The 23,265-nt window shown below is 47.3% G+C and overlaps 1 protein-coding gene across 5 annotated transcripts in view; it reads left to right on the plus strand.

Annotated features, from left to right (window-relative positions):
- LOC310702806 (gallinacin-5-like) overlaps positions 1-14,724 on the plus strand; it is an 80,516-nt gene extending 65,792 nt beyond the window's left edge. For 4 of the 5 annotated variants that reach the window (XR_014523617.1, XR_014523618.1, XR_014523619.1 and 1 more), the window contains one exon: positions 14,607-14,724. Coding sequence is in view for 1 of the 5 variants with exons in the window: in XM_083494970.1 (XP_083351096.1) it covers positions 14,607-14,619 (13 nt within the window). In the remaining 4 variants the exon portion in view is untranslated. The remainder of the gene's footprint in view (positions 1-14,606) is intronic. The other variant, XR_014523623.1, reaches the window with a different exon arrangement.
- The last annotated feature ends 8,541 nt before the right edge of the window (positions 14,725-23,265 follow it).

The raw sequence follows: 23,265 nt of genomic DNA on the forward strand, positions 1-23,265 counted from the left end.
GGAGGCACAACTTCATAGTGCCTCCATCATTTTAATTTCTTTGGGCACTGCCTATCCTCCTCATAAACTTTTTGTTTGATCCAAGCTATCTCCTTGTGAAACATGAATGCAGCAGATCTGAATGTTTGCGATCTGTAGTTGGGATCTTACTTCTGTGGAAACTGCTATGACTACCAGATTTCAGCAATATCTTCCCACAAGCATGTGATTTGGGCAACATTCTCCTCCATGTCAGCCTAAGTCAAAATGTTCCAAACAAATTTAAAATATGGGAAGCATGGGTGCAGCCAAGATTTATTTTAGGGGGGTCGGCTATGAAGTTGTGCCTCCGTTTCTTCCTCGTCTTAATGAACTTTCCTTTTACTTGTGGGCCATGGTATTTGTTCTTCCTCTACACAGGATATGGCCTATCACAAACTGATTGTATCTGCCTCCCATTTGTTTGTCCTGCTGTCTTCACTGACATTGGGAGCTGTCCACCACTGTATAATTGTTGCAGAAGGGAACTTCAGCTTAGCAAAGGAGAATCAAACAAGTGTCCAGAGGAAAGTATTATTTCTTCTACCCGCACCATGCCCCTCTTGTAGCATTTTTTGGATCAATCATTTTCAGGAGCCTCTGATCTGAGTAGCTTTAGGCTACCACCCTAAATGGACATCCCTTCTCGGATTTAGGCAAAGGGAGCCAGTGAACTGAGAAAATAGTTTCATAACGTAAAACTTTTATGATGCCTGCTAACATGAACAACAGATTTCTTTACAAGTTGATGATCATTTATCTGATTCCAGTTTAACCTCCTTTAATATAGCATTTTTCTGCTATATCCATTTGAGTTTTCTATTAAATCTTTATTATTTCCTCCATTATGTAAAAACTGCATCAATACAAACTCATCTCTCCTCCCTGCCTCTTCCCTCCATTCTGTGTCTTAGAGCCATTCTATTCCTTCAGAAACAGAAATAAGCAGTTGTCATAATTAGGTTTTTCATTAATTAAACAACCACTGGCAGTACAAAGTATCTCTAATGCAACCTTTTTATTACACACAATGTCATTTTGATAGAGCAGTGAGTACCAGCTACCTGTTCCATTCGTTACACAAAGCATCAGTTACTTAATTGGTCCCTTAATACATCGTCCTTTGATTGCAAGCTTAATTGGTTGCGCAGCCAGTTGTTTCCATACTTTGTCCATTGCAAAAGACACCTATGGCAGAATCAGGTTAGGGTGGCACATCCCTTATTCCCCCAAATGGCTGTGAACTTTTCCAAAATCAGTGCTGATGATACTGGTGCTTCTCCTCCACTGGCAGAAGCAGCAGGGCAGGAGGGGCACCCATGGGCATTGTGCCTGGTTGGGGGCTTCTGCCACCTGGAGCAGCGTCCTCACCTGCCTCAAGGCTCTGGGATCAGCCCTGTCTTTGGTTGCTTTGCTCTGTGAGGTTTTGCCAATTCTTCTTGGTTGAATTCTTCAATCACATGGTATTTGATTGTTTAGATTAATATGCAGTTTCATCTATTGTTTATCTCAGTGGAAAGGAATCACCATAACTGTCCATCCTAAAGCTTCAATAGCTGCTGGACATTTGCTCAGTGTGATCTTCTCCCCTCCATCTTGTTTGAATAGCTGAGGATTAAAAGGTAAAGGACCCTTGACAGTCCAGTCACGGACAACCCTTTAGTTGCTGAGCTCACCTTGCTTTACTGGCTGAGGGAGCCTACATTTGTCCACAGACAGTTTTTCAACGTCATGTGGCCAGCATGACTAAGCCGCTCCTGGCGAAATCAGAACAGTGCACGGAAACAAGAAATAAGAACCTTCTTGGAAAAAAAACACCATGGTGGATCTCACCAGTAGAGGTCTTAACAATAAAAAAAACCAACATGGAAGGGAAGACAGCCACTTACGAAGATTTGGTAAGAAAATCAGAACAAGGGCTTAAACTTAAACCGTATGAGGAAATAAAGGATCAATTCACCGGTTGGCTACAATATCATCAGGTGAATGATATTGTCAGGGCTGCCACCCAGTCCCAGCTCACATAGGACCAAGTCATCCAGCGTTCAGTTTAAAAGAGTCTTTATTGGATTACAGGTTCCATTTCCAAACTGCAATGTGCAGCCCTACCTCTTCTAGGTCAGAGCGACGAAGACCCGTCTGAGTCTCCGCCTCTAGCGCACCAGCTTAATACCCTAGCCTTGCTCCACCTCCTGCGCCTTTCCTTCCGTCTCTGGGTCCTTCTGCCCCTCTGGGTCTCTCCCTTCCTCCTCTCTTCTGACGTGGACCCCCCTGTCCCTTCCGCCTCCTTGCGGCGGGCTTTGGGACTCGGCTCACTCTCTGGGCTGCTAACTGCGCCAGCTTCCGCTACATTTGAACTTGGCGCGCGCGCCCAACTCTCTACTTTCCTCTTGACCGTTTCCTCGCTCCCCGAGGTGGGCGTGACTACTCCTGACTCATGCCCTCCCTCCTTCTGAAAGTCTCCGGAACCCGATATCTGTTCCCCTTTCTCCCCGCTACTCCCGGCTGGGCACGTGGGTCCCGATCTCCAACTGCTGCTCTCTGATCCCTCTCTGGACCCTTCTTCCTGGGGTGCCCCCCTGCTCTCCCCCCTTGCTCTGACTGCTGGCGCTCCCTTCTGGGAATCCTCGGACTCGCTAGACAGGCTCGGTGATCTCGGGTCGTCATCCCCACTCATCCTTCCTTCGTATTCCTCCCCCTCGCTCTCTGTCTCCTCCCTTCTCTGCGTCTCTGCTCCTGAACCCCTGACATCCATCCCCCCCTCGAAGCCCCCCCTTCCCCCCTCCCCGCTTTCAAGGGTGGTTGGTGGGTGCTCCGTCATCACGGGAGTGAATGTCGGATACAGTTCGCTCCCCGTTGCTGGCCGCCAACTGAAGACCTCCGAGTCTTCCTCCCCGCGTTCGTCAACGGTGATTTGCTCCGCCTCCATTTCGGTGCCGCCGTGCTCGAAACCGAGATCCTCCCCGCAAACGTCCATGTCAGTCTCTGCATCTGTCGCTGGACCTGGTATCTCCTGCCACTTCCGGCGCCACTGCTCCTCTGGCCGATCGTCCCACCAATACGAGTTGTCGGACGCCGAACCCTCCGGTGACCCCTCTGGGGAACGTGTGCGCTGTGCGGGTTCCCCGTCCGAGTCGAAGCCATGGAACGTGCTGGAGGAAAGCGTGGGAGTGAACAACCAGTCGTCGAAGAAGCCCGCTGGCATAGGTCTGTGTGGGAAAAGGGCATGAAACTCGTCCTTAAGCAGGGGTTCCTCCAAGGCGTAGTCCGGCACCCAGCTATTCGCGCTGGCCCGGGTGCCCTCCCTTGCTAGGAGATATTCTACTCCGTCTTCCCCCCATCTGGAGTCCAAAATCTCCGTGACTTCGTTAATGGGGTCCTGCTGTGGCAATCTTTCCGCCTCCGTCCGCTCCGGAGACTGACTCGGTGCCGTTCCTGGTTCCTTTTTTTTTTTTTTTTATAAAATTTTTATTGGTTTTACAAAATTTTAAAAAGACAAACAAACATTAAAAGTGACAAACAAACACGTATAGTTTCAAACATATTTTCATGTAAACCTCTTTTCATGGACTTCCCCATACCCCCCCTCTCTGCATCCCAATGTCCATACTTCAACTAGCAACTCCCAATTGTTGCTTTCAAATCTCTGTCATCTTAGTCCTCTTTTATATTCTAACCTTATATCCCTGTACCCCTTTGTTTCTGGAAACCACAACATTTTAGCATTCATTAAGTTTATAGTGGTCCTTAAGGTAACTTTTAAATTTTCTCCAGTCTTCTTCCACCGTCTCTTTTCGTTGGTCACGGATTCTGCCTGTCATCTCGGCCAATGTCATATAGTCCATCACTTTCATCTGCCATTCTTCCAGAGTGGGTAAATCTTGTGTCTTCCAATACTTTGCGATGAGTATTCTTGCTGCTGTTGTAGCGTACATAAAAAAAGTTCTATCCTTCTTTGTCACCAGTTGGCCGACAATGCCCAAAAGGAAGGCCTCTGGCTTTTTAGAAAAGGTACATTTAAGTACCTTTTTCATTTCATTATAGATCATTTCCCAGAAGGCCTTAATCTTCGGGCATGTCCACCAAAGGTGATAAAAGGTACCTTCAGTCTCTTTACACTTCCAACATTTATTATCAGGCAAATGATAGATTTTTGCTAGCTTGACTGGGGTCATGTACCACCTGTATACCATTTTCATAATGTTTTCCTTTAAAACATTGCATGCCGTAAATTTAATACCGGTGTTCCATAACCATTCCCAGTCAGCTGACATAATGTTATGTCCAACATCCTGAGCCCACTTAACCATAGCCGATTTAACTGTTTCATCCTGTGTGTTCCATTTCAACAGCAAGTTGTACATTCTAGATAAATTCTTAGTATTGGGTTCTAACAGTTCGGTTTCTAATTTTGATTTTTCCACCTGGAAGCCAATTTTCCTGTCCTGTTTAAAAAATTCCATCGGTGCCGTTCCTGGTTCCTGGAACCTGTGCGGTGCCCTGTAGGGAGTGAGCACCGACCTGTGGAACACCGGATGCATCCTGGAACCCTCCGGTAGCACCAGCCGGAAAGCCACCGGGTTGATCTGCGCTTCGACTCTGTATGGACCGAGTTGCTTGTGCCCCAGTTTCCTCTTGGCTAACGATCGGGTCGGCACCGCGTGGGCTGCCAACCAGACCCAGTCTCCCACTCGGATCTCCTCGCCAACTCGCCTGTGCTTGTCAGCTTGCACTTTGTATGCGTGCTTCGCTAGCTCCAGCTGCCGTCTGAGTTGATCGTGGACCTCTTGCAACTCAGATGCGAAAGCGTCCGCCATCTGCGGTTCCCCTTCCCCCACCCTGTCCAGTCCCGGGAAGGTTCTGGGATTCCTCCCATTGTTGGCAAAGAACGGCGTCACCCCTGTGGACACGTGTTTCGTGTTGTTGTAGGCGAATTCGGCGAGCGGCAGGTAATCCACCCACGTCGCAGGCTGTTGATTGGCATAGCATCTCAGGTACTGCTGCATGATGGCATTGACCCTCTCCGCTTGCCCGTTGGTCTGCGGGTGTCTCGCTGATGCCAGGTTGATCTTGACGTTCAGGAAGCCCATCAGCTTTTGCCAGAAATTCGAGATGAACTGGCGGCCGCGGTCGGACAGTATAGACCGCGGCAGCCCGTGCACTTTGAACACGTGATCTATGAACAGTTTGGCTGTTTGTTCTGCCGTGGCCACCTTCGCACACGGTATGAAATGTGCCATCTTGGTGAACAAGTCCACCACCACTAGTACAGCTGTCTTGCCTCTCGAGCTGGGTAGATCCGTGACAAAGTCCAGGGCCACTCTCTCCCATGGTTCAAACGGCGTTTGTAGCGGTTCCAGCAGTCCCGCCGGTGGTTTGTGCACCGGCTTGGCCCTCTGGCAGGTGTCGCACCTCGCGACGTAGTCCGCGACTTCCCCTCTCAGTCTGGGCCACCAAAAGTCTCTTGCGACTAATTCCACCGTTTTTTCTGTGCCAAAATGCCCAGCCGTGGGTGCGTCGTGCAGCTGCTGCAGTACCCTGGCGCGAAGTTCGTCTCCCGGCACGTAGATGGCCCCTTTACGTAAGAGCAAGCCGTCCCGTATCTGGAACTCGTCGCCCGTCGCCGTGCCCTTGTGCACTTCTGCCATCTTTGCCTGCGCGAATGAGTCGTCCTGCAACGCCCGTCGCACCGCATCCAGGTCTACTGTGGCTGAAGCGCACGCCCACGCTGTTGGCGCGAAGATGTGCATGGCTGCCGCTGGCGTCGCCTCTTCGAGGTATTCCGGTTTTCGGGACAGTGCATCCGCCATGATGTTGGTGTCGCCCGGGACGTACTCAATTCGGAAATTGAAGTCAGCAAAGAACTCCGCCCAACGTATCTGCCTCTGGTTCAGGAACCGAGCCGTGCGCCAGTGCTCCAGATTCTTGTGGTCCGTGCATACCTGCACCGTGTGCTTGGCGCCAATCAGGAAGTGCCTCCACGCCTTGAAAGCTGCATGAATGGCAAGCAACTCCCTATCCCAGATGGTGTAGTTCTGCTCCGACTTGCTGAGCTTTCTGGAGTAGAACGCCCCCGGCCTCCAGACCCCCTGTGGGTCCCTCTGCAGCAGCACCGCTCCCACTGCTCTATCGGACGCGTCTTTCTCTACCCGCAGCGGTCTGCTGGGGTCGATATGCAGCAGTTGCTCTTCCGACGCGAAGAGACGCTTGAGTGTCTGAAAGGACCGCTCCGCCTGCTCCGTCCAGATGAATTTCTTTTTCTTGGAGCTTAGCGTGTCCGTAATAGCCGCCGTCTGCATCGCGAACCCCTTGATAAACTTGCGATAGAAGTTGGCGAAGCCGACAAACCTCTGGACCTCCTTCCGGTTGCGCGGGCTCTTCCAATCCAACACCGCGCGAACCTTGGCGCTGTCCATGGCTAGCCCCTTGTCCGACAGCTTGTAACCCAAGAAATCCACCTCCGTCGTGTCGAACTGGCACTTCTCCAGTTTGGCGTACAGTCTATGCTGCTGCAGCCTCTCCAGCACCTCCCTAACGTCCTGGTCGTGTGCTTGCTGCGAGTCAGAGAATATCAGGATGTCATCCAGAAAGCAGACGCACTTCTTGTAGAGGAGTCCCGCCAACACGTGATGCATGAAAGCTTGAAAACAGTGAGAACCGTTTTGCAAACCAAACGGCATCACTCTGTATTCGTAGGTGCCCAGAGGCGTGAACATGGCTGTCTTCCACTCATCGCCCTCCCTCATGCGGATGAGATTGTACGCTCCTCGCAGGTCCAACTTGGTGAACACGCGTCCCTTGCGCACCGTCGCCAGCAGGTCGTCAATCCTGGGCATGGGGAAATCGGAGGGCTTGGTCATCCTGTTTAAGAGGCGGTAATCCACGACCAATCTTTTTTGGGGCGTGTCCTTCTTCTTCACGAAGAAAACAGGACTGCCCCCCACTGCTCTGGACTCCCGGATGAAACCGCGCTGCAAATTGTGATCTATGAACTGTTTGAGTTCCTGTAGTTCGTCCTCAGACATGGAATATAGCTTCCCCTTCGGCAGCGTTGCCCCTGGCAGGAGGTCAATCTTGCAGTCATATTGCCTGTGCGGTGGTAGCTTGTCTGCCTCTTTCTCGCAGAAGACCTCCAGAAAGTCCGCGTATTTGTGGGGGACTGCTTGCAACGTTCCCAACTGCAGTTGTGAGTCCTCCTCCTCTCCCTCCTGTCTGGGCAGGATGCAGTGTTCTGCGCAGTAAGAGGATCCGAAGATCAGCTGTCTCTGGTACCAAGCCAGCGTTGGACTGTGCCTGTCCAGCCAACTCATGCCCAACACAATGGGCGTGTCCGACAGTCGGGTGACATTAAAACTGATGACTTCCCTGTGGTTACCAAGTTGCATCACCATTGGTGGCGTCTGCTTCACCACCTGCCCCCCTAGCAACTCTCTGCCATCCACTGTGACGACTTGCAGGGGCAGAGTGGCAGGCAGTAGCTTTATAGTGTGCTGCTCCACAAAATCTTGTGCTATAAAGTCTGCGTTGCTTCCAGAATCCACAGAAAGCGGCACTTCGATAGTGACGCCATTGGGTAGCTGGAGAGACGCTGTGAGCTGCACTACTGGTTTGGGTGGGAGGGGGTCCATGGGTTGCAATATCGCTGGGGACTGCTTCACTGATGCGTCTGGCTGGGCCCCAGTGCCTCTGTCTCCAGCCAGACTGCGTCGTTTCCCTGCAGTGGTTCCCCTTGCTGTGGTGCTGCAGTCACCATTGCCGAGGCTGCAGTAAGCTTGTGGAGCCTCTGGGGACACTCTTTTGCCATATGCCCTGGCTCCTCACAGACGTAACACTTCCTGTTCCCTCTAGGAGGCTTCGCTTTCACTGTTGCCGGTGCTAGGGCTCTGGTTGCTGACTGAGCCCTTGCACCTCCAACCTCCATAGGTTCGACTCCTCCTCCTGGCGGAGGCGTGGATTGCGCCCGTGCTGCTTCTCTGGGAAGGAAGGAGGGGCCCCTGGCTGGTTCGCGCTCTCCACGCCCTTCGTCCCTGCTCCACGGACGTCCTTCCAGCCTCACCCCCACTGCCAGTGCCCTCTGAACGACCTCCTGGGTGGTTCGGGGTCTCTCCCCCCTCGCGATCTCATCTTTAATCGAGTTGTGCAGCCCCTCCCAAAAGAGGTCTCTTACCGGAGCCGAATCTCTGTCCCATTCCAGGGCACTGACCAAGGCGAAAAAGCGGGCATGATACTGCCTGACGCTGGCCCTCCCTTGTCTCAGCCCATGCACCTCCTTCCGTGCAAGATCCACGTCAATACTTGATAAAAAACACCCATCCATCGCTTTGATAAAGGCATCTGCACTCTGAAGCGCCGGATCTTTATCCCTCCACAAATTGCGTAGCCACGCTTTAGCATCCCCATGCAAATGGGACAGTATGAACCCCACTTTCTCTTCCTCATCTCTAAAGTCTTTTGCCAGCAGTTGCAGTGCGCACATTACGTCTGCTCGAAAATTGGGGTACTGTTGTAAATTCCCATCGAAGTGAGCCACAAGCCCTCCTGCTCTCCGTGCCAACCCAACCCCCTCCGGTCGGGGTCCTGGTTGCCCGTGTTTAACCCATGCTTCAAACCTGGCGTGGAGATCTCTGTAGGCGGCTGCCGCATCCTCCTCCCTTTTCTTGGATGCCAGTACCTCCGTATTCAATTGGGTAACTGCCTGTTGCAGCGCTGCAACTTTCTCTGCTTCCGTCATCTCTGCTAAACGTCGTGAGCTTGCTCCCAAACACCGATCTCTTCCTCCAGCTGCTTCTGTCTCCGCTGCGAGGTATCAGGTGTCAGAAGCTACTGAGACGGGTCTTACTGTCAGGGCTGCCACCCAGTCCCAGCTCACATAGGACCAAGTCATCCAGCGTTCAGTTTAAAAGAGTCTTTATTGGATTACAGGTTCCATTTCCAAACTGCAATGTGCAGCCCTACCTCTTCTAGGTCAGAGCGACGAAGACCCGTCTGAGTCTCCGCCTCTAGCGCACCAGCTTAATACCCTAGCCTTGCTCCACCTCCTGCGCCTTTCCTTCCGTCTCTGGGTCCTTCTGCCCCCCTGGGTCTCTCCCTTCCTCCTCTCTTCTGACGTGGACCCCCCTGTCCCTTCCGCCTCCTTGCGGCGGGCTTTGGGACTCGGCTCACTCTCTGGGCTGCTAACTGCGCCAGCTTCCGCTACATTTGAACTTGGCGCGCGCGCCCAACTCTCTACTTTCCTCTTGACCGTTTCCTCGCTCCCCGAGGTGGGCGTGACTACTCCTGACTCATGCCCTCCCTCCTTCTGAAAGTCTCCGGAACCCGATATCTGTTCCCCTTTCTCCCCGCTACTCCCGGCTGGGCACGTGGGTCCCGATCTCCAACTGCTGCTCTCTGATCCCTCTCTGGACCCTTCTTCCTGGGGTGCCCCCCTGCTCTCCCCCCTTGCTCTGACTGCTGGCGCTCCCTTCTGGGAATCCTCGGACTCGCTAGACAGGCTCGGTGATCTCGGGTCGTCATCCCCACTCATCCTTCCTTCGTATTCCTCCCCCTCGCTCTCTGTCTCCTCCCTTCTCTGCGTCTCTGCTCCTGAACCCCTGACAGATATGTTAAAGCAAGACAAAAGAAAAATGGGCTTTGAGGACAAGAAATCAAAATTCAATATAGAAATAATAGAAGGTAAAAACAAAACACTGTCTAAATTATATGACATATTACTGGAATGGCATACAAAAGATGAGGGAGTCAAAGAGGCAATGATTAAATGGGCAATTGACTTCGGCTATAACATCGAGTTTGAAAAGTGGTTGAAATTGTGGAATAGAGATATTAAATTTACGGCCTGTACGAGTTTGAGAGAAAATGCTTGGAAAATGCTCTATAGATGGTATCTTACGCCGGCAAAATTGGCTAAAATCTATAGATCAGAAAATAAGACATGCTGGAAATGTGGTGAAGTGGAGGGAGACCTCTACCATATGTGGTGGCAATGCAACAAGGTGAAGGTTTTTTGGGAAGCAATTTATAATGAACTTAAAAAAGTTTTTAAATATACTTTTCCCAAAAGACCTGAGGCCTTTTTGCTGGGAATTATGGGTAAGGAAATAAAAAATGAAGATAAAAAAATATTTATCTATGCCACCACAGCCGCAAGAATTATGCTGGCACAAAACTGGAAAACAGAAACTATACCTAACGTAAGTGACTGGCAGGTCAAAATGATTAACTATGCCGAGCTAGATAGATTAACAGGCAGAATACGAGACCAAGACGACCAGAAATTTCAAAAAAAATGGAGTAAATTTTGGAAATATATTGGAACGGATATATAGGAGGAACTGGCGGTATTAGAAAAACTTTATCAGCTAATAATTATAAACTTTAATAAGCTAATTACGTAACCCAGGATTTATTTGATACTTACCAAAAGGGTGAAGGGAAGTCAAAGGCTAAGTAGAGCCTAATGTTTATATTATTTTTTTTGTATGATTGTACGCTTACTTTTTGTATAGCATGAAAATAGGATGAATAATTTATGTTAAAATGTTTATTTTTGTATTTGTTTGTCCTTTTTTCTTCTTTCTTTTACAAATTCTGAATAAAAATTTACTTGCAAAAAAAAAAAAGGAAACACCTTTTACCTTCCCGCAGGAACGGTACCTATTTATCTACTTGCATTTTTTGTTGTAATTTCGAACTGCTAGGTTGCCAGGAGCTGGGACCGAACAACGGGAGCTCACCATATATCGGAGATTTGAACTGCCAACATTTTGATTGGCAAACCCAAGGCTCAGTGGTTTAGACCACAGCGCACCCGTGTCTGTTAGCTGAGGATTAGGTTCCATAAATTCCTTGCAAAGGGTTCCACATTCAGTTTCAAGCACCTTGTGCATGAAAGCACCAGGCCTGAGCATGATAGCTCAAATGAAACCTCAAAGCAGAGAACGTTAACTCATCGGCCTTTGGATGTTTCTGTTCTGGAGATCCCATCACCCCTGATCTTTAGCCACAAATAACAGCGACTCCAAGGAGCACAGGACAGAAGAGTGAAGCAGCTTCAGAAACAGGGTTGGGAAGGGGGAAAGGGGGCTTAGTCATCTTCAAGGGTGGAAAGGAGAAAGGAAAGGACAGGTTGGCCAATTATTATGGGGTGCAGAGTGGAACATGGCAGGTGGAGCAAGCAGAGAAGCAGAGCCCCGCATGTTTGAAAATATTTTTGTAAGTTGCTTTGAGTCTAGTTAGAAAAAGGTGTTTGCGAAAAAGGATGATGATGATGATGATGATGATGATGATGATGATGATGATTGCAAGAATGAGAAAAAGGACAAGAGAGCATGTGAAGATTGCATGTGAAAAGTCCCCTTCCTTCAGGTAATTGAAAGGGTCCAGCAATGTGGTGGGGACAGGTGAGGGGTGAGTTATTTACCTGAGGGATACATCCCCCTAGCACTGCCTATGTGGGGCATTGCATCCTCCGCATAAATGTTTCATTTGATTCAAGCTATCTCCCTCTGAAACATGAATACAGCACACCTGAATGTTTGTGATCTTCTGTGGAAACTGCTATGACTGACCGAATGCAGGAATGCCTTTGCAGAGGCATGTGATTTTGGCAACATTCTTGTCCACGTCAGCCTAAGTCACAACGTCCCCGAAAAATTACATTTATGCAATCTGCTTCTCCCTCCCAGCCCTCTCTTGGCAAGCTTTGGGGCTCCATTTGGCTTAAAAGCTGGCTTTGCCTGGCTTTGCCACCACAATTCATCCTGAGCCATGAAGATCCTTCACCTGTGCTTGGCAGTTCTCTCTTTGCTGCTCCTGGCTTCCCCAGGTAAGGGATGGAGAGGAAGAAGACAGAGGGACACCTGCCAGCCTATTATGGGGTGGAAGAGGGAGAGGAGTACAGTTGCTCTTCTGTGGCCTTGCAAAGGAAGCTCACTTTTCTTGCTAGAGACATTTCTTTAGTGGTAAAATTAGCATAAAAATGTATATATCAGACAAAACTGCTTACCAAAGTGTCTCTATTAGGGGATATATGCACTGTGTTGCTGAATTTCCCCCATTATGCCCATAATTGCTATGCAATTTGCCCTGTTATAACCTATATTTTCATGCTATTGTCATGAAATTACACTTTTTCATGTACATTTTTAAAATACATTACTTGGGGGGAGAGCTGCCTTTCAGAGGACGGCTGTGCTTTGATGTTCACATGTTGACTTCATTATGGCAGAGTAATATAAGGAAAAGGGGACATGAGTGGCCCTGTGGTTTAAACTACTGAGCCTCTTGGGCTTGCTGATCAGAAGGTTGGTGGTTTGAATCCCCACGACGGGGTGAGCTCCCATTGCTCAGTCCCTGGTCCTGCCAACCTAGCAATTCGAAAGCACATCAAAGTGCAAGTAGATAAATAGGGACAGCTCTGGCGGGAAGGGAAACGGCGTTTCCGTGTGCTGCTCTGGTTCACCAGAAGCAGCTTAGTCATGCTGGCCACGTGACCCGGAAGTTGTCTGTGGTCAAACGCCGGCTCCCAGAGTTGTCTGCAACTGGAATTAACTGTCAAAACAGTCCTTTACCTTTTTATTAATATATGGAAAATGGCATCATATGTAAAACTGGTAAGGAAAAACAAAAGCAGCCTCTTCTTTTCTCAGTTTGGTTAGATTTTATGCAATTCTATGCAAATTTATGGGAAACGTTTTAGAAAATAAAATTTTGATTTGTCTCTTCCACAGGTCTGCCAATAAATTTGGGGTATAAAGTTTCTAATTACCGGTAGTGGGGAAATGCTTCTTGATGTAATATAGAGCATTTTATTCTGGGTAGTCCTAGGGGCTCTGATGGCTTCAGTTCCAGGCTTTAGTTTCTCTATAACTTATAAGCCATGTGTGCCTCACTTCTTGCTGTCCTGTTTCGTGGACTGACACCCTCCACTCATGAGCAAATATCTGGAGAAGCACATTTACCATTTCTCCTTGTGAATGTAGCAAGGGTGGTAAACACCAGTGGCCCCTGGCAGGGGTGGGGTGGGGGGGGGTAGGAGTTGGGATGCCACAGCACCCAGAGCGTCACAGAGCCACTCCTGTTCAAAGGGCTGTGGAGTTGTTCCTCTCTTTCATTCTATTGTGATTTAACTTCCTTCTCCCCACTTTTGTTTGTTTCTCTCTTTGCACAGGATCTGCACAGGACCAGGAACCAAAGCATAGAATGCAGTGCTATAAGGCCAATGGTACTTGCTACCCTACACGTTGTCCCAATAATTATAAAAGGATTGGAAGGTGTATTTATAATTCTCCCTGTTGCCAAAGGTAATTTCAGCTTACCAAAAGAAAATTACACCTCCTACCCCTCTCCCATTACCCTCTGGATTGATCATTTCAAGTACCCAATGCAGAGTCCCCTAAACTGATCATCCTTTGCCTGCAAGCTCAATTGCTCCATTGCAAAAATAAAAATAAAAATACCTTTGCCAGAATCAGCCAAGCGTGGCACATCCCATTTTGCCGCTTGATGCAAAATGGTAATTGCTGCTTGGCCATTCTGCCAGCACGGCTCCTAAGCCCATCTACCTGCTCCTCCTGCCATGGCCTGATCTGCCACTGACACACACCATACCCTGTTGATTGCAGGCACAAAAGCGGCACTACCATTGTTGCCCATTTTAAGCAAGATGGTGCTGAGTTCTTTCGCCACAGGCAGAACCAGCGGGGCAGGAGGGGCACCAATGTGTTTGTTGTCTGAGGGGCTTCTGCCACCAGAAGCAGGGTCCTCACCTGCCTCATGGCTGGTCCAGCTGTCTTTGGCCCCTTGGCCCTGTGAGCTTATGCCACTTCTCCTTTGCAAAATCACAAAACCACACCGTATGGACACATTTAATTTGTTGTACAGCTTCATCCATTGTTTATCTCAGTGCCTAAGGGATGTCTATTCTGCAGCTTTACCAGATGTTGTGCACTTACTCTGTGTGGTGTCCTGCCCTCCACCGTTTAAGATTACCTCAGTTTCACATCCCATACATTCCAGGCAAATCTCCCACTTTCAGTTCCAAGCAGATTCATTATTATTTTATCTTTTAAAAAGGAGCCTGAGGCAGTAGACTTTTGTCTTGGGTCCTGGCAGAGAAATTAGCAACTGGACTGAAGGAATCCCAGGGTGCCAGTTCTCCCGTGTTTCTCAAAACATTGTCACAAAATGGTGAGCAAGCTTCCTGTTAACCCTGAACTCTTCTTCAGGGCCACAAAGACAAGAAATCCCTGCCGTGCATAACATCCAGTCTGCAGGAGAATATTGGAGACCTTGAAAGCCCCCTCACTATTCTGTGCCCTATTTAATTGTACCTAGAAAAGAAAGTCCCCCAAGGGTAAGGATGGGCAAGAGATAGGATTCAGTTCTCATCGAAAGGGGAATCTATGTAATTCATAGTTACTGGAATTGAAAAACTGAAACAGACCTATCCCTACCCAATGGTTTATTATCATGAAATCTTTCTTGTGGTCCAACATGCCTTGCTTTGTGTTTTCGTGTCTCAAACATGGTCACTTTGCTATGAAACTGAGTTAACTGTTATCTTTTTGTTGCTGGTTTCTATGTTTTAGACGGGAGGAGTGATAGATGCCTTTGAAAAGTGGAAGATGCTCCCTCTCTTTGAGAGCCGCCGGATCCCGCTTGATCCCCACCTTGGGACTTCTTCTCCAAAGCATCCAGATTGAAAAAGCAACATTTTCAAGGCTTACCTGAGCTTGTGCCTTGCAATAAAAGCCGATCCAAAAGCCTTTTCCCCCTGTTTTTCATTTCTAAGCACGAGTGTTATTGCTAGTGAAGCCAAAATGGCACCTTACATCCATGAGACGGAGGTTTCAGCAGGCATGGTTGTGCAGAGGCCTAAGACGTCATTACGGAAAACTAAAAGGGGGTGAGGTTCTCTCAAAACAGTGTAACGAGTAGGACTGGACCACAATGTGGAAAATGAAGAGTGACAAAATATGGAGGGTGGAATGAGAGTGAGAAGAAATTCTGCTCAGTTTCCCTTTAAATGGTAACCAAACTGAGTTGCACTCTTTGAAAAAGTATGCCAGTTGAAATTTAGTCATCCTTCCAAATTCACAGGTCTCTGAATTTTGGGGTTATTGAACTGACCAGACCAGATCTGGAAGTTTCCTCTTATAGATTCTAGGCCCCTCCAGCTAAAGGATTACAGGATGGGAAGTAGCCCTGGCTTTTACAGAAACTAGCCCCACAAAGCCCACTCATTACAGTATGTTGGGCATAATTGCATGCACATGTGCCTACCTGGAAGAATTCTTCATCCTAGGATCCCATGGCTTCCAGTTGGGTGAGATAAGAGAATGCACATCCATTCCTCTCTATGGCAACAGAGCTCACTCTTTTAAGATGTGAATGGTGGGTAATTAGCTGAATGGCTATATACCTCCAGACATAATTTTATGGGAGTGGTGCCTTTCCATAGTTCATACCATGCTTGAGGTGGCTTGCAAGATGGAAAATAATAATAATTACAACATAAAAATTTAGTCTTAAATCATTCAAAAACACACAAACTGAACAAATTAGACATAATTTATTGGATCCGAAATAAAGATACTAAAAGGTTTGCTTCTGGAGATCTGCAGACATCCTGACTACACTTAAGATGGGTGGGGTATAAATACAGTGGTGTAGCCTTATTAGACTTTACTGATTGGTGGGCTCTGCGTTGCTCCCGGACAGGAGTAAGGATGTCCAATGACACCGAGGGTTGGTTCAGAGAAAGAGTTCTTTATTTCTGCTCTCCGGAAAAGCAGAAAGGCACTTGCGTGGTCAGTCCACAGCAAGTCCAAAGAAATGAGAAATTTCATGCAGTATATATATCCTCCTGGCACCCTCTCCCTCCTTCCCCAGGAATCCAACCACGTCAGCCTATACACGCAGGTTGACATCACATATGTTCCTGCTCCGGTATTTTTAACCATAAAAGGGTATTCCTTCCTGTACTTCTGACCATAAAAGGGTATTTCTGTTCTTCTACTCTTGGAGCAAGAGGTCACCAACTCCAAGAACACACTCTGGCGCTGTTCCCGGACTAGGTCTGTGCATCTTTGTGGTCAGGATGTAAGATAAGGCCCAGAGTGTCATTCCTGTTCCACTCTGGAATGGACAAAGCCATCCGTCATTACCAGCTTTCATAGACTGATAAGGGAGAGAACTTTGAGCACTTGTTTATACAGCTGGGTTTTGGCTCAAGAGCTCAAGTTAAAGCATTTTAGCTAAGGAAAAATAGGGATTTTGGTGCAGTTTCAAACTGCCTGCACAGTCAGTTTTGGGTTTGGGAAAGCCATTCCTTCAGTGGTACCTCTAGTTACAAACTTAATTCGTTCTGGCAATCCATTCTTAACCTGAAACTGTTCTTAACTAGAGGTGTGCTTTCACTAATGGGGCCTCTTGCTGCCGCTGCGCTGCCGGCACACGATTTCCATTCTCATCCCGGGGCAAAGTTCTCAGCTCGTGGTAACTCTTCCCCTTGTGTCCTGCCCTGAAGGCCACACCCTGCTGGCCTCTCTTGCCCATCTGTGCTGTGGCTGGCCTGTTTCTCCTTTGATCTCCTAGCGTAGAGTTTGGAGGTGACTTCTAATCCTAAAGTCCAAGAGAGAAGTGTGAGGAGGAGCAGGAAGATGTAAAACAGGGTGAAAGCTAAGATGCACCAGCCTAAAGAACAAAGAGATTCAGAGGTCCACTGAGAGTGGAGGAACCACACCACTCTAAGGGTGAATCTACACACAGGGGGAGAAATGTCGGGAAATCTACTGTTGAGAAGTGGAACTGTTATTTTTTCAACTCTGAAGCACATTTTTTCAACCTCTGAAGCACATCTTTCATATGATGTATATGCTGTTCTTGATTCTCTGAATAAATCAAAATTATATCAAAACAGTCCACCAGGACTCTGAGTATGTAGCTGATGAAATCTTAGAACGTTGCTGCTCCTGACTGAAATGTTATCTCCTGCTCTCTCCCTGCCTTCTCTTGGCAACCTTTGAGGCTCCATTTGGCTTAAAAGCTGGCATTCAGCTTCGCCACGTCAACTCATCCTGAGCCCTGAAGATCCTTCACCTATGCTTGGCAGTTCTCTCTTTGCTGCTCCTGGCTTCCCCAGTATTTTTAGGAAGTCGTTAGTCTGCACCAGGCGTCCTATTGTGAAGACCCAGTTTTCTGAGTTCATGTTCTGGGAGTTGTGCAATAGGGGCAGTACAGGATTCCTTTTGGTGTACTGACCTCCCCGCTGCACCAAGGATTCCCTGCCTGAGCTGCTTCCTGGAGACACCTAGTTTGGTTGTCCTAGGGGATTTTAACATCCAGATCTGCCGCAGTCATGTTTCAGAACGAAATAGCTTGGATCAAATGAAAATTTTATGAGGAGGATACAATGCCCAGGGGATTTATCCCTCAGGTAAATAACTCACGCTTCACCTGTCCCCACCAGATTGCTGGATCCTTGCAGTTACCTGAAGGAAGAGCATTTTCACAGGCTCATATCCCAAAATTATTATTAGTTGTAGTCATAATAGCATCAAACAGTTCTTAAAAAAAAAACCCAAGTCGACCAACTGAAGAGGTTGAGTGGGCAAGGAGGACAAGGAGATTTCAAAGGTGAATTGATGGACTCTTCAGCTTACTTGAAGGAAGGGCAATTTTCACATGTCTCCTCCTCCTCCTCCTCTTCCTAACTCACCACCACTATATCTCCCAGACACCTTTTTCAAACAGGACTCAAGACAACTTTAAAAATAATTCAAAACTGGAGGGGATCTTCTTCTCTGCTTGCTCCACCTGCCATTTCCCACTCTGCACCCCATAATAATTGGCCAGCCTGTCCTTCCCTTTCTCCTTTCCACCCTAGAAGATGACAAATCTCCCTTTCTGCTTATTTAACTTATATGCAGAATTCATCATGCGAAAGGCTGGGCTGGATGAATCCCTAGCCAGAATTAAGATTGCCGGAAGAAATATCATCAACCTCAGACATGCAGATGACACAACCTTGATGGCAGAAAGTGAGGAGGAATTAAAGAACCTTTTAATGAGGGTGAAAGAGGAGAGCGCAAAATATGGTCTGAAGCTCAACATCAAAAAAATGAAGATCATGGCCACTGGGCCCATCACCTCCTGGCAAATAGAAGGGGAAGAAATGGAGGCAGTGAGAGATTTTACTTTCTTGGGCTCCATGATCACTGCAGATGGTGACAGCAGTCACGAAATTAAAAGATGCCTGCTCCTTGGGAGAAAGGCGATGGCAAACCTAGACAGCATCTTAAAAAGCAGAGACATCACCTTGCCAACAAAGGTCCGTATAGAAAAAGCCATGCTTTTCCCAGTAGTGATGTATGGAAGTAAGAGCTGGACCATAAAGAAGGCTGATCGCCGAAGAATTGATGCTTTTGAATTATGGTGCTGGAGGACACTCTTGAGAGTCCAATGGACTGCAAGAAGATCGAACGCATCCATTCTTAAGGAAATTAGCCCTGAGTGCTCACTGGAAGGACAGATCGTGAAGCTGAGGCTCCAATACTTTTGCCACCTCATGAGAAGAGAAGATTCCCTGGAAAAGACCCTGATGTTGGGAAAGTTGGAGGGCACAAGGAGAAGGGGACAACCGAGGACGAGATGGTTGGACAGTGTTCTCGAAGCTACAAACATGAGTCTGACCAAACTGTGGTAGACAGTGGAAAACAGAAGTGCCTGGCGTGCTCTGGTCCATGGGGTCACGAAGAGTCGGACATGACTAAACGACTAAAAAACAATGTGTTTATAAAATGTACAGGAAAAAGAATAACTTCATGAAAATATGGGTTATATTAGGGGAAATTGCATAGCAATGATGGGCGTAATGGGGAAAATTCCCCTACACTTTTGCCACACTTTTCTTGGCAATTTTGTCCAATATATACATTTTTATGCAAAGAATTCCCACTAAAGATATTTCCACTAAAGAATCATCTCTAGTGAGAAAAGTGAGCTTCCTTTGCAAGGCCACAGAAGAGCAACTGTACTCCTCTCCTTCTTCCGCCCCACAATTGGCTGGCAGGTGTCCCTCTGTCTTCTTCCTCTCCATCCCTTACCTGGGCAAGCCAGGAGCAGCAAAGAGAGAACTGCCAAGCACAGGTGAAAGATCTTCAGGGCTCAGGATGAGTTGACGTGGCAAAGCTGAATTCCAGCTTGTAGACCAATTGGAGCCCCAAAGCTTGCCAAGAGAGGGCAGGGAGGGAGAGGGAGATTAAATAATTGTAATTTCATTGGGACGTTGTGACTTAGGCTAACGTGGAAGAGAACATGGCTAAAATCACATGCACCTGGAAAGGTATCCCTGCAGTCTGGCAGTCATAGCAGTTTTCACCGAAGTGAGATCCCAGTTACAGATCACAAACATTCCTTTCCCTTTCCACCCTAGAAGATGACCAAGTCCCCTTTCCCCTTCCCACCCCTGTTTCTGAAGCCGTTCCCTCTACCCCGTCCAGCAACACTCAAGGCTGCAATCCTGCCTTAATTTACCTGGGCGCATGCCCCATGGAAACCAACAGGAGTTCCTTCTGAGTGGGCCTGTTTTAGGACTGCACTTTAAGATGCCACAACCAGAGATGGCACTCCTGCCTAAACCACTGTCCATACAAATACTTTCCTTAAGTCATGTAAGCCAAGCAGGGTCCCAGGGAAGGCAGCAAGGCCACCAGGAGGAGAGGGCCAGGGATGTGCAGGCAGTCCTTTTGTCAAGGCAACGACCTTAAACATCTTGGGAGACCTTCTTGGCTGTGAGTCCAGGAAGCTCTGCTCTCTGCTCACAGGCCTTTTCCCACCTGGGTTCATTCAGCCCAGCTGCTAGTTACTATGTAAAGACCCAGAGCAAAAGTCTGCAACCTCAGATTCTTTTTTTATTTATTTTAGTAAAGGCGTTTTGAACGGAATGTGGGACACTTTGCATGGAATACATGGGACCGAATCTTCAGATGTTCAAGCAAGGTGGGGTGAAGATCACACTGAGCAAATGCCCAGCAGCTATTAAAGCTTCAGGATGGACAATGATAGTGATCCCTTATCCAATGAGAAAAACAATGGATGAAACTGCATATTAATATAAGCATGCAAATAAAGTGTGATTTAAGGATTGGACAAAGATGAACTTGCAAAACCTCACAGAGTAAAACAACCAAAGACAAGTCTGATTCTGGAATGAATTAAATTCGTAACCTGAGGTACCACTGTATACTGGAATCATATAAATTATCATCAACCTGTACATATAATTTGGAAAACTTTAGGATGCTTGTCATGATTAACTATTGATTAGTCTGCATGTTTACAATCATTTGCCCACAAGTCACCTCTACTGGAGAAGAACCTGGCAAGAACTTCGAAGAAACCAGGTGGCGCGGTCCATAAAAAAGCGAAATACTGCTGAATTGAGGATGTGTCTGGACTATAAGAAGGTGAACAAAATAATGTTGACAAACCGCTATCCTCTACCACAGATTGGGGATTTGTTGGAAAGGATGAGGCTAGCGAAAGTCTTCACAAAGTTGGATTTGAGGGGGGTGTAAAAGTCAATTTGAATCAGAGAGGGAGATGAGTGGAAAACTATATTTTCCACCAGGTATGGCAGCTTCAAGTATTTTGTCATGCCCTTTGCATTCCACTCAGGAGCAGCAACGTTCCAAGATTTCATCAGCTACATACTCAGACTCCTGGTGGACTGTTTTGATAACATTTTGATTTATTCAGAGAATCAAGAACAGCATATACATCCTATGAAAGATGTGCTTCAGAGGTGGCGAGAACACTGGCTGTATGCCAAGTTGGAAAAATGACCGTTCCACGTCTCAACAGTAGATTTCCCGACATTTCTCCCCCTGTTTGTTGATTCACCCTTAGAGTGGTGTGGTTGCTCCACTCTCAGCGGACCTCTGAATCTCTTTGTTGTTTAGGCTGGTACACCTTAGCTTTCATCCTGTTTTACATCTTCCTCCTCCTCACACTCCTCTCTCTTGGAGTTTTGCTCCATTTTGAGTGTTACGCTTGCATTACGAGTGTTATGCTGAGGACTGTCTTTTTTTCCTATTTATTTTGCCTTTTTGTTTTTGAGGCACTGTTTTGGAATTGTTTTTCTGACTGTTTGGAACACAGTTCAGCTACTGATTGATGGATTGTGGGTTGGCAGTACATTGTTGATTGTTTTCACTTTATGAAACAATGCTCTCATTAGATAGTAAAATTCATGTTAAATTGATGTTTTAAGGGTTGTTTTTAAAAGTCTGGAATGGATTGATCCATTTTGCATTAATTTCTATGGGAAAGCGCACGTTAGTTTTGGAACGCTTTGGTTTTGGAACACACTTTTGGAACGGATTAAGTTTGAGAACCAAGGTACCACTGTATAGCCATTCAGCTAAGTACCCACCATTCACATCTTAAAAGAGTGAGCTCTGTTGCCATAGAGAGGAATGGATGTGCATTCTCTTATCTCACCAGGCTGGATGCCATGGGATCCTAGGATGAAGAATTCTTCCTGGTAGGCACATGTGCATGCAATTATGCCTAATATACTGTAATGAGTGGGCTTTGTGGAGCTAGTTTCTGTAAAAGCCTGGGCTACTTCCCATCCTGTAATTCTGTGGCTGGAGGGGCCTAGAATCTATAAGAGGAAACTTCCAGATCTGGTCTGGTCAGTTTAATAACCCCAAAATTCAGAGACCTGTGAATTTGGAAGGATGACTATATTTCAATTGGCATACTTTTTCAAAGAGTGCAACTCAGTTTGGTTACCATTTAAAAGGAAACTGAACAGAATTTCTTCTCCCTCTCATTCCACCCTCCATATTTTGTCACTCTTCATTTTCCACATTGTGGTCCAGTCCTACTCGCTAGACTGTTTTGAGAGATCCTCGCATCCTTTTAGTTTTCCTTTGTAATGACGTCTTAGGCCTCTGCACAACCATGCCTGCTGAAACCTCCGTCTCATGGATGTAAGGTGCCATTTTGGCTTCACTAGCAAGAACACTCATGCTTAGAAATGAAAAACAGAGGGGAAAAGGCTTTTGGATCTAGTTTTATTGCAAGGCACAAGCTCATGTAAGCCTTGAAAATGTTGCTTTTTCAATCTGGATGCTTTGGAGAAGAAGTTCCTAGCTGGGGATCAAGCGGGATCCAGTGGCTCTCAAAGAGAGGGAGCATCTTCCACTTTTCAAAGGCATCTATCACTCCTCCCGTCTAAAACATAGAAACCAGCAACAAAAAGACAGCAGTTAACTCAGTTTCATAGCAAAGTGACCATGTTTGAGACACGAAAATACAAAGCAAGGCATGTTGGACCACAAGAAAGATTTCATGATAATAAGCCATTGGGTAGGGATAGGTCTGTTTCAGTTTCGCATTTTCTCTATGAATTACATAGATTCCCCTTTTGATGAGAATTAAATGCAGTGTCTCAGACACCCCTACCCCTGGGGGACTTTCTTTTCTAGGTACAATTAAATATGTCAAAGAATAGTGAGTGAGCTTGCAAGGATTCCAATATTCTCCTGCAGACTGGATGTTATGCACGGCAGGGATTTCTTGTCTTTGTGGCCGTGAGGAAGAGTTCAGGGTTAACAGGAAGCTTGCTCACAATTTTGTGACGATGTTTCGAGAAACACAGGAGAACTGGCACCCTGGGGTTCCTTCAGTCCAGTTGCTAATTTCTCTGCCAGGACCCAAGACAAAAGTCTACTGCCTCAGGTTCTTTCTTTAAAAGATAAAATAATAATGAATCTGCTTGGAGTTGAAAGTGGGAGATCTGCATGGAATGTATGGGATGTGATACTGAGGTAATCTTAAATGGTGGAGGGCAGGACATCACACAGAGTAAGAGCCCAGCATCTGTTAAAGCTGCAGAATAGACATCCCTTAGGCACTGAGATAAACAATGGATGAAGCTGCACAACAAATTAAATGTGCCCATCTGGTGTGGTTTAGGGATTTGGCAAAGAAGATCTGGCATAAGCTCAGAGGGCAAAGGGGCCAAAGACAGCTAGACCAGCCATGAGGCAGGTGAGGACCCTGCTTCCGGTGGGAGAAGCTCCTCAGACAACAAACCCATTGGTGCCCCTCCTGCCCCGCTGGTTCTGCCTGTGGGGAAAGTACCCGGCACGATCTTGCTTAAAATGGGCAAAAATGGGCAAAAACGCTTCTGTGCCTGCAACCAACAGGGTATGGTGTGTGTCAGCGGCAGAT

This window comes from Podarcis liolepis, assembly GCF_965112155.1.
Source record: "Podarcis liolepis genome assembly, chromosome: 3".
Lineage (NCBI taxonomy): Eukaryota > Metazoa > Chordata > Lepidosauria > Squamata > Lacertidae > Podarcis > Podarcis liolepis.